Genomic DNA, 12,260 nt, shown 5'->3' on the forward strand with positions numbered 1-12,260 from the left:
TTTAAGGCAGGGTTTCTCAACCCTGGCAATATTGCCTACTGAGCTGGATAATTTTTTGTTTTAGGAGCAGGCAGGGGAACTGTCCTGTGCATTACAGGATGTTTAGCAGCATCTATACCTTATCTCTAACCCCTAGCACTCCCACCCCAAGTTGTGACAACCAAAAATGTCTCCAGACAGCCAAATGTCTGCTGAGAGGGCAAAGTTGCCCCCAGTTGAAAACCACTGATGTTAAGAGGAGCAATGAGATTCTGTTTCCTTTTCCCACCCAGTAAATACCTCCTTACCAAGATCCAAAGCACCTAAATCCATCATTCCACATTCATTGCCCGTTCCAGGCATATTCTTTTTTTTTTAATTTTATTGGAGTATAGTTAATTTGCAATGTTGTGTTACCTTCATGTGTACAGCAAAGTGATTCAGTTATATGTATATATATATTCATTATTCATTCTTTTTCAGACTTTTTTTTTTTTTTTTTTTTTTTTTTGCCACACTGAGCAGCTTTCAGGAATCTCAGTTCCCCGACCAGATATTGAACCCAGCCTTGGCAGGGAAAATGCCAGATCCTAACCACTAGACGACCGCCAGGGAACTCCCAGACATATCATTTTAAATTCAAAGTCCTCTGAGAAAGGACATCTAGCTGTTATCAGTCATAGATGCATTACTGTAATTGGGTCATCAGACTCCTTTCTTTCACAGATTGGCCCATTTTTAATATACTGGTTGTCTGAAGCCAAGGTGAGAGCAAGGCACAAAGATCTGGGAAAACTAGTTGGTTCCTTCCATTTCCAAAACATCCTCTGATCTTCTCCCTACCCCCACTACCAATTCTCTTTCAGGAACTCCACTTCTCACCTGTATTATGGCAATAAATTTTTACCATGTCCTCCTGCACCAGTTTCATGTCCCTCAAACTCATCTTCTGCATTGTCCTTGGAATGATCTTTCTAATCATGCCATGTCCTAACTCATAAGTCTTTAAAGACTTTGCTATCATCCAGAAGAAAACATCCAAGCTCTTAACAAGGCACGCACCGTACTTCCATCCATGTGAATGATTTCTAACCCCCACGCCTTTACCCTTGCTGTTCCCTTTCTCTTTCTCTTTCTTTCACATTTCTTTGTTTACTGGAAAACTCCCACTCAAACCTGCAGTTTCAACTCAAGCACTCAAGTCCCTGAAAAATCCTTCTCTGATCCACTCAGCAATAATTAAGTTGCTCCTTTTCCCAGGATCCCAGATAACAGTGAGCATATCTTTAGTGTAGCACTTACCTCTTTGTGTTTAATTATTGTTTTACTAGACTTTTTTCTCCTCTAGACCATGAGTTCATTGAAGGTAGGAACCATGGTCTGTTGTTTTCCTGAAATTCACAACATGGTTTACAGAGCCCTGTGTGATCAGGCCTCTGTATTCCTCTCCTGTCTTATCTGGCCACACTGTCCATCTTGCTTTCAACTCCCATACCACACAGACCTTTATTCATTTCCAATTCATCATGTGCTCCCCCACTTCCAACCTTCTCATACAGTCTTCCCTCCTGCTTGCAATGCCCTTTTTTACCTCCCTTGAATGCTGTCCCTGAAAACTCTGTTTATTGTCCATCCCTCAGCTAAATGTTACTTCTTCCAAAAACTTAATCTGAACTTCCAGACCAAGGGAGGTCCCTCTGTTTTACTCTTCCAAGACATTCTGTGCTTCTTTCTGCACCATTTTGCACTTATTGCAATCGTGTGACTCATACCACCTCACTCAGGTATAAGAGATGTGCTATTATTTAATTTTCTAAGTAAAATTAAATCTGATTCTGAACTTCCCACTCACCAGTGTGTGGGGAGGAAATATCAAAGTCAGTCATGTTTTTGCAAGACTGTTAGAGTACAGAATTCTGAAGGCCTCTGGAATGCCTAGGACTTGGAGTAAGGGCCTCTAGTCTTTAATCCACTGTGACCCATGATCACTGCTAAGATACTCATCATCCAGTTTGTGGTTCATTCAAATACAGAAGGCTCTGGTGCTTCATGCCAAGCTTTTGGGCTCCGTGAGGCTCTAGAGTTCTTCCTATCTGTCTATCTACCTATCTCATGCCATCCAGGGCTCTATCACCCAAGTGGCCCCCTACAGCCACCTTCCTCTGAGGACCCAAGACTTTCCAATGTGCCAATGCCCCCAGGACTGTAACTTTTGCTTCTAGCCCTCTGAGCACCAGTCTCAGCCCTAACATTCACAGGGGCCAGAACAAGAGAAAAGTAGAGGCTTATGTATCATACATCCAAATATTTTCGAAGTTACAAACCAAGCCAACAAACTATTAAATGGGTTCTATTATTCTATGATAACATATATACCTTCAAAATTTCCTGGAAGGCCGCATTCAAGTTAAGAATCCTTGGATTCCTCAGTGTCCCATACTGGAACATAGTGGCCTAATCATAATTGGCCCTTATCCCATACCCCCAGCTGCATCCCACACTGTGAGGGGCCTCACATGCAACTATGTGGACTCCCCAGCCTGAAGAAGCAAGCTGTATCACACCCCTGCAAATAGCCATCCTTTGGCCACCCTTCAGGACTAAGGTACTCAACTGGCATGATAGGATGGACCAGAAGATGCTCTAGAAGGTGAGGCTGTTTGGACTGAGAATGCTGGATCCCAGGCACCCAGAATGCAGTCTAAAGAAGAGTGCTCAGGGTCCAGGTGGGCATATTCCCTCAGATCCACAGACTCTTCAAGAGTGACCGAAAGAGAGCCAGAGCAGGGCTCTGCAAAGCATGGGGCCCAAAGCAAGGGCCTCTCTTACCTGGGTCTGAGGGCAATCCTGAGATCAGATCCTTAGGCCTTGCTGGGACTAACTTGTCAGCACACAAGATGAGGCACCAGAAAATAAACTTATTCAATATGCTAAATCAGTATTAGTTCAACTAATACTGATGTGTGGAAACCAAGAGGAAGGGCCACCAAGCTGTTGCTAAGCTAAGGAACAAAATCAGTGTTTCATGCAATTTTATAAAAAAATTACCAGTTTTACCAGGAAAAAGTACAGTATTCTGTAATGAAATGTTTGAAATACATATTTTAAAGCAAATTTCTTCTTTAATGCAGAACTTCTCAGAGCCTTTAGTATAAGAATGTGGCCTGTGAATCTTCAAATAGGCAAATAAAGTAAGTGACATTTTCCAAACTTGTATGGGTGTGTGTGTGCCTAGGTGTGTGTGTGCTCAAGCACACACCTGTACACACATGTATAATATATCTCTTGGCATTCTGAAAATGCTATGAATCAAATAAAACAAAATCACTATAAAAGCCAGAGTTCTTGAGTGCAAGTGACAGAAATAAAATAATTAAATGGAAGATTATCAGGGAAGTCTTCAAGAACCAGGCTTGGAAAGCAAGTAGTCTGGGCAGTAGAAACCACAGCAGGAAGAACCCAATCCTTATGCTACTAATACTGAAATAAATTAATTCCCAACCATCACTACTTCCTTATGTCATAGGGAAATGCTAACAAATAATAAGTAAAAAAACAAAACCAAGATGCAAAAGAACATGAGTCCCCCCCACCAAAAAAAAAAAAGAAAGAAAGAAAAAAGAGATGTACAGAAACAGTCCTAGAAGGAAATACAACAAAATGTTAACAGTGCTTTTTTTTACTGCTTGATAACTTATAGGTAATTTTAATTTTATTTAGGTACATGAATTACATTTGTAAGTATAAAAATAAATATTTTTTAAATGAATCTTTCCAAATATAAAAGAAAACTTGTTCCAAGGCCAAAATTTTCAAACTCCCTGTTCACAATTTTCAAGTCCTTCCGGATTTCATAAACTTTGATAATGAGTTTTTCTAATTATTAGATGATCATTTAAGTTCCATATTACCTGAGGATTTTTGAAGCAGTAAACAGTATTAAAGCTCTTTTTTCGCCTTTTACATGAGTAACTAGGATATTATATAGAAATCACAATTCCAGCAAATTATTGACACTAATGGTATACCAAATCCCTGTTGTCAGTAACTAGTATAGTCACCACTAGTCAGCACTATCGGTAGGATCTCATAATGAAGAATTCTAGATAATGCTTGCATATAACTTGAGATAATTCAACTTCACAGATAATTTCACTTTTTCCAAACAAAATTACCTCTTTATTAAAATAGCAACATAAATATTAATAAATTTATTCTTTATTAAAAAGAAATCAGAATTAACAAGGAAAAAACCTCACAACACTACCCTAAATAACACCAGTCAAAATGAAATAAAAACAGCAATTATAATCCATTATTTTAAAAATAGCAACAATTAAGAGACTACATACAAAAACTTTGGAGATGCAGTCAAAGTAGTGCTCAGAAGTAAATGTATAGCCTTATGTGTCCTATTATTAAATAAGAAAGAAGTAAAAATCAATGAACTAAATCATTAATTACAAAGAAATATTCAGAAAACACAAAACAAACTTAAGAAAAGAATAAAGAAGGAATTTTAAATGATTAAAAGTTATATTAATGATGTACAAAACAGAAAAAATAGTTAAATGTTGGTTCTTTTAGAAGACTACAAAATCTAATAAAAGAAAGAAAAATGCAACTAAAAAGATTAGAAGTGAGAAAAGAGCTATAACTATTAATATAGAGAAAAATATTTCCAATTATAAGATTATATGTTGTGGACTGCTAACAAATTTTTGAATTCTATGAAAATGCATGATTTTCTTTAAAACTGTTATTTTTTTAAATTGATACTCAAGAAATAGTAGTTAACCTGTCTAAGCCAAAACCATAGAAGAAAATTTAAATGTTTTCAGATAATTATCTTCCACTCACTTACCCTGAAAAAAGCTTGAGGCCTAAACTGTGCTATGGGTGAGTTCCTCCAAACCTTCAAAGAACAGGCAATTCCTACACTCTATACTAATCTAGAGTATGGAACAACATTTTTTTGAAGCTGTTTAAGATAGAATTAAAAAATGTAAAACTATAGTCCAACCTTATTCATGAATATAAATGAAATTATCCTAAATAAAATTTAAGGAACTGAATTCAACATGATTGTACTAAAAGAGGAAAAAGAAAACAAAAGAACCCATGATGAAATAGGATACATCTCATGCAGAAAATAATCCAATATTGAGATACCTAGTAATATAATTTATTATAAAAATAGGCCACATGATCTTCTCTAGTGCCCAGAATATGTTTAATATAATTCAACAACAACTTTTAATAAAATGCTTAGTATACTTGAACAAGGAGACCACTTCTTTAGCCTGGTAAAGAACTCTATTTCAATCAAACAGCTAATATTAAAAGCTGGTGAAATATTACTGGTATTCCTAAAAAGTCAGGAATAAGAACAAAATTAATACCATCATATATTTAATATATGATGGTATTAATATTGTAAAGAGAGAAAATTACTATTAATTATACTTCAAATGATTGTCTACTTAGAAGAGAATCACCTAGAAAAATTAATGAAAGAGTTCAGAAAAGTTACCAATTACAGAAATCAATAGCTTGACCCAACAAGGAGCAAGCAGTTATAAAACATAATGTGGGGCTTCCCTGGTGGCGCAGTGGTTGAGAGTCCGCCTGCCGATGCAGGGGACACGGGTTCGTGCCCCGGTCCGGGAAGATCCCACATGCCGCGGAGCGGCTGGGCCCGTAAGCCATGGCTGCTGAGCCTGCGCGTCCAGAGCCTGTGCTCCGCAACGGGAGAGGCCACAACAGTGAGAGGCCCGCGTACCGCAAAAAAAAAAAAAAAAAAACATAATGTGAAAATGATCCCAACAAAGATATAAAATATCTAATAATATAATTAACAAGAAATATGCAGGACCTACAAAATTACTAAAAAATATATAGGAAGCCTTCAATAACCTTGACATGCGACAAGTTCCTGAATGGGAAAATTATTATTACAAAGATGGCAATTTTTCCCCAATTAATCTATAATGTTAAAGCAATTCTAAACAAAATGTCAATTTCTTTTGGAAACTGGCCAAACTATAACTAAAGTTTACCTGGGAGAATAAATGCACAAATATAGCTGAACACATTTTGAAAAAGAAGACTAATGTTTACCCCATAAAAAAGTTAATCACACAATAAAGCAAATTATAAAATGACAATAATTAAAATAACATGGTTCAGGAATAGAGACAGATACCAAAACAAAACAAAACAAATAAACAAATAACTAATAAATCCAGAAACCACTCCAAGTATATGTAAGAATTTAATTTTTGATAAATGTGGAATTTTTAAAACAGTGGAAGAGGACTTTTTCAATAAGTGATGATGTAACAACTAAATAAATATTTAGAGCCTTAATCACATCTATATAAAAAATAAATTCCATTTGGAGTAAAGATTTAAATCTAAAAAAATTAAAAGAAAAAAAAATAGACAAGTATTTATATAACATTGAGCTGGAAGAAGACTTTTTCAAACATATCACCAAAAGTAGAAATCATGAAAGAAAAGACAGATTCATCTAAATAAAAAATGTAATATTTCTATATATCAAAGACATCATGAATTAAATTGGCACATATATGACAAGGGGCAAAATATCTGCAGCAAATGGAATAAACAAATTATTAGTGGTTAGTGGTTTTAATATATAAAGAGTTCTTACAAATCAATAAAAAGTGAACTCCTAACAGAAAAATGAGCAAATGTGTTCATTCCTTTAACAGATATTTATTGTTCACCTAATATGTGCTAGGTATTGTGCTAGGGGCTAGGAATACAATGTGGAAGAACCTAGACATCTAGACACAGTCTCTTTCATTCATTCCAGTATGGGAAACATAGACATCAAAAGTAAATAAACAAATAAATAATGTTACAAATTGAGATAAGGAATTCAAAGAAACAAAAAAGTGAGATAGCAAATAGGAGGAGAGAGGTGAGGACTATTTGCAAACAATGCTCTGGGCAGGCCTTTTTTAGGATGTTGTATTTAAGAAGTTATCTAAAGGGTTGTGTTTGGGGAGAGGATAGCCAAGGAGAGCAGCTTAAGCAAAGATAACAGCATTTACTAAGCCCCTGAGGTGCAGAAAAGATCTTGGCATGTTGGAGGAACCAGTGTGGCTACATCATGGTGAGCAATAAAGAGAGGAACATAGATAGGTTTGGAGAGGTAGGTAGGGATCAGATGGTGCAGAACTCTGTGAGTCACGGTAAAGGGTTTAGATTTTATATTACAATTTACTCAGTTCAATTTAGGAGTGAGGTCACTGTTGCAACTCTATGAAGAATGTATTGAAGTGGGTCATGGGTCAAGAGTGGAAGCAGAGAAAACAGGTAGGCTGGCTGTCATAATAATCAGGTGAGAAAAAATAGTGATTAGAAGTAAGTGTTGGCATTGAAGATGGAAAGAAGCAGATTAAAGATTTATTTGGGGGACCAAATGGATATATTATGCCAGTCTATCTGATGTAGGGGAGAGATGAAAAGAATCTAGGATGATGCGTAGGTTTCTGGCTTGAGCAATTGGTTGTATGGTGGTACTCTTTACTGTAATAGGGAAGATGTGGTAAACAGGTTTGGGGTGAGAATGAGGAATTCGATTTTGGCCATGTTAAGTTTGAAAGATCTGAGTCATTCAAAGGAAGATATCAAGCAAGCAATTAGATATGTGAGTCTAAAACTTAGAGGAAAGGTCAAAGTGGGAAACATAAATTTGTAACTCATTAGCCTAAAGCCAGTACTTAAATCCATGGAAATGGAAAAGATCCTCCTGGGAAAGCACATAGAAAAAAAGAGGGACCCAATGGAGGTGAAAAACCCCAACTTTTCAAAGTTAGGCAGGAGATAGAGCATAACATTAGGAGTGAACAGTGAAGCAGGAAGAAAACCTGAACAGAATAGTGTCTTGGATATGAAGAGATAATCTTTAAAGAAGCAGGAAGTGGTCAAAGTGAGGACAGGAAAGTATCCTTTTGGATAGGGTAATATGGAAGTGCCTGGTGACTTTGAAATGGGCACTTTCAGTAGTGGTGGTGGGGAAGTCACATTGTGAATTGAAAAGTGAATAGAAGATTAGAAGATGAAGACAATCTATAAGGATAACTCCGTAAAGAAGTCTGGTTATGAAGGACAGCTGAGAAACAGCTAATAGATGGAAAAGATGTGCACAAGGGAAGCCTTGGTTAAGATGGAGAACACTGGAGCATGTTTGCAGGCTGATGAGAATGATCCATTCAAGACATTAATAATGCAGAAGAAAAGGGAAAAGCTAAGGAGAAAAGTCCATGAAAAGGCAGGAAGGGTTGGGATCCAGAGCACAAGAGGAGGGGCTGGACTTTGCAACTTACTCCATAGTCACAAAAAGGAAGTTGGTGGTTGCCAAGCTAGCTGGGTTGGGGGTGGAGGGGTCTTGTGCTGGGAAGATGAAGTTTGTATGTAACATCTTCTATTTTCCAAGGGAAGTTTAAAGTAAACAGGGAGGAGGGGATCAGAAAATTTGAGGAGAGTTGAAAAGGTATAAACAGTCATTTTAGAAGTGGGAAACTAAGACTACAGTAGGAACGATAGCACCAATTTGAGGCTTGAGATAATTGATTCAAAGTAAAACTAGTTGACTGTGTTGTGTGATTTTTCTTAAAGAAAATGTCCAATTGTCCCAGTCAAGCCAGTGGAAGGAGATGGTAAGGTTCATCTGGAGTGGGGATTTTACCAGGAAAGTAAAACTGGGAGAAATTGAGGCTCAAGACTACTGAGGGCACTGTATTTCAAGGAGGATGATAACAGTGATGGATCATGGGATCTAGGCTAGACAAGAAAGGAAGCGAATCCAAAACATAGGCCGATAAATAGTGGAAAAAATGAGGTTAATGAATTAGCCGTCAGTGAACAAGGAATCCAGGAGGATAGGAAGATGGTAATCAGAGTGGAATGTCTGACAATGTGTTAGCTCAGGTCCTCCTAGAAGCAGACACCAAGGCAGGGTTCAACTTAGAAGAGTTTTATTGAGGGAACATCTGTGAAGGACAAAGGAAAGGAATCAGGAGCAGGGCGGGGTCTTCATATCATAATTCAAGTCTGGCACCTAGGAAAGGAGAGGGAGATTGGGCAGGAAGAGCCTTAGACTGCATGCAGCAGGGTTCTAAGAAAGTTTCAGCCAGGCTGCTGAGGAGTCCCCATGCCCAAGCTGCTCGTGAGAGGAGTCCCGGCGTCTCACTAATACCCCGACTGTGCTCAGTCATGGACTAAGAGTAGCCCAGGAGACGCACCGGCCTCAGCACAAACCAAGTTGAGGATGCCCTGGGATGGCAGTGTAGAACGCGGGAGCAAGGGCTGATTCCGAAGGGAAGAAATGGTCATTGGGGATGAAGCTACAAGGAGTGGACTGGAGGTTGGAGTTCAAGTTTAACCACAGTTATGCGTCACACGACTCCAGACAGTGCGGGTCACCGCTTGCTGATGATGGGACTTGAGGTGAAGACTCAAGTGGGAGCTAGTCTTTGAAGAACTAATAATGAAAGAAGCTGACTAGGAACTTGACAAATTACGAGGAGGAGGGAAAGAGGATGGTGTTGTCCAGTGGCAAGATTCTCAGAGAAGCCGGGATTGTGGCAGACGGGATGAGGAAGTGCTGCTCAGCAAGTAGCAGCGACTAGCAGGGAGGCCTTCCTCCCCACCCGCCGGCCCTAAGGCACACGGTCCGCCTGAGGGGCTGCGTGGGAAAGAGTTCGGTAAAGCGCGGGGGGACGGCAGGTCTGCGATGGCTGAGGACCCCAGGGAGATCGCCGACGCCCGAGTGGACTTCGCGAGAGCTCCGGCGGGTGCGGCGGGTGCGGCGGGGAGGAGAGGCGCGACGGGCGAGGCTTGAGGTACTGGGCTGTGCCGGGCGCGGCGGCGTCCGCCGGCGGCCGGGCGGCGGCGCTCACGGGGGCGCGGGCTTCCCCAGGCCGCGGGCGGCGTGCTGGCGCTCCCGGGCGGCGCCGCCGCGGAGCTTGGCGCGGCAGCTGGCGGCGGCCTGGCGCGTGGTGACGGCGCCCGCGGGAGGGCAGCGGCTCCCCGGGGCGGCCGGGCGCAGGGCGGCGGCGCTGCGGGGCGACGGCTTCCCGAGGCTTCGGCCCGCACGGGCGGCAGCGGTCCCCAGGGAGAGAGACAAAGACACGGCGGTTAGAAACGGGCCGAACGCGCCGGCGCCTCCCAGCTAATCAAGGAGCCGCCAACCCAAACTCGGCGCGATGCCATTTCCGCCCAACAGGTTGTCTGTCACGTAAACACAGGAGATAAACCTGTGTTGATCAGAGGAAAACAGCATCCAATTGAAGTGTCATTATACACGATTTTAGCAATTTAGGGAAATGTACCAAAACCCTTAAATTTTTAAATACTCTTTGACCCAGAAATTCTAATTTTAGAGTTTTCCCTTAAGGAGTAATTATGAACACATGCAAACATTTCATATGGGGTATTCAGTGCAGTATCTGTAACAGCAATAAACAACAGGCAAAGAAAATGGAAAAAAAATTTAAGGAGAAACCGGGAATATCCTATATCCAAAAATACGATTATAGTCTTTCTCTTATAGTTGATACTAACCTGCTATTAAAATAATGCTGGGATATAACTATTCATATGGAAACGCATAGTAGATAGAATGAAAAAAATTAGGTTCATCCCCATTTGTAGTGGTGGGATGTGTGTATACTTTATGTGCGTACATGTGTATACACACACACCACACCACACATGTATAAAATAATGGAGAGAAACACTCCAAAATGTTCAGTGGTTATCTTCAGGTGATGAGGCTGCAGGTAATCTTTATATATTTCCCAAATTGTATACAGTAAGTATATCTTTATAATAAAAAATTCAAGTAACTTAATAAAAGGCATTTTAGTCCATTCTTATGTACCCATTCTAACTTTCTACCATTTCAAAATTATATTTTATATTGTGTAGCAAAGTGGTGGACATCAAAAGATTTTAAGAATGAATGAATGGTCCACAGAAGTAGTTTATCTTCCTCAAAAGTTCTGAGTACATCACAGTATTTCAGAGCACTTTATGCCTGGAACGTTATGCAGTTAATCAAAACCACTGTCTTCTGTGAAGTTATACCTTAGTTTATTAAGCATTTCTACTTCAGGAAGAAAAAAAAGAAAGCTTTCTGGGCTGCTAACGAACCTAATTTGATTTGTAATCTCCACAGACTTGGGAACACAAAGTTTTCCGAAAAAAAATTACCATACTTTTGGAACAAATGTTTTAGATAATACCAGTGTTTTCACAATGTATTCAATAATTTGCTCTTTAACTTGAAAGAACTTAGTGGGAGCAAAACTAAAATACTGCAATAAACGAGAGTCTAAACTTTATATCTTGGTCTTCCAGTCATAACAAATTTAAATTTTTAGCACTCATTAATACCAAGGGAATCTGTTTTGCTAAACCTTGTTCCAGAAAAATGTGTACGATGACAATAAAATCATACTAATGTAATGTAGGGACGGGATTCCAGGGCTTTGTTATTAAAGTGATAGAAGATCCATTTAATACATAAGTTCCAATGATATTTTAAGCCAAAGTGACCTCACAGTTGTCAGATTGATTTTCCTTAATGATGAGTAAATCCAAACTTAGATGTTTATTGGAATGCTGCTTAAACAGATGATGACCTAATCAACCACACCATCCTGCAAGTTTCCTTCCCTCTGCAGGTACTGGATAAAATGATCATGTCTAGAGACATACCTGTAGTAAAAAAAATTATCAGAAATAAAATATACAAAAAGAACAAATCCTAAGTGGCCAAAACTTTGCGTTAACCAACTGCTCAAACAAAAAGTGTGCATGAGGTTTTTATAAAGCAGTGTGTCTCTCCAAAACCCTTATTTTACACCAAATGATTTAACGTAACAGTATTAAATTCAGATAAGACAGAAGAACGTTTTTGGGGTGCTATCATCTAACTTTCATTTGGTGTATCGTGTCCATACAGCAATTTCAATTTAATTCAACATTTTTGAGTGCCTATTATGTCTCAGGCACTGTGCTCAGACAATAAGAACTAAAAAAAAAAAAAAGACATGAGATTCCTTTGAGAAGCTCTATCTAGAAAATTACCTTCAGATTATTCAGATAACTCCAACCCTAAGGCTAACCTGAATCCCTAAATCACGCTGCAGTCCTGCCAAAGTTTTCCTTCTCATATCCTTCAAATGAGCACTTTCTAATTTCCTGTCATTCCTTTGCTCCAATTCATCCAGAGCGTCCCA

The 12,260-nt window shown here is 39.2% G+C and overlaps 1 protein-coding gene across 2 annotated transcripts in view; it reads right to left on the reverse strand.

Annotated features, from left to right (window-relative positions):
• Positions 1 to 9,773: 9,773 nt before the first annotated feature.
• The window catches only part of ZNF800 (zinc finger protein 800), a 50,189-nt gene continuing 47,702 nt past the window's right edge, over positions 9,774 to 12,260 (reverse strand). For both annotated transcript variants that reach the window (XM_081244137.1, XM_081244136.1), the window contains one exon: positions 9,774 to 10,097. In XM_081244137.1, the coding sequence (XP_081100263.1) occupies positions 9,911 to 10,097 (187 nt within the window). In that variant the 3' untranslated portion in view covers positions 9,774 to 9,910. The remainder of the gene's footprint in view (positions 10,098 to 12,260) is intronic.

This window comes from Mesoplodon bidens (genome assembly GCF_964165515.1).
Source record: "Mesoplodon bidens genome assembly, chromosome: 9".
Taxonomy (NCBI): domain Eukaryota; kingdom Metazoa; phylum Chordata; class Mammalia; order Artiodactyla; family Ziphiidae; genus Mesoplodon; species Mesoplodon bidens.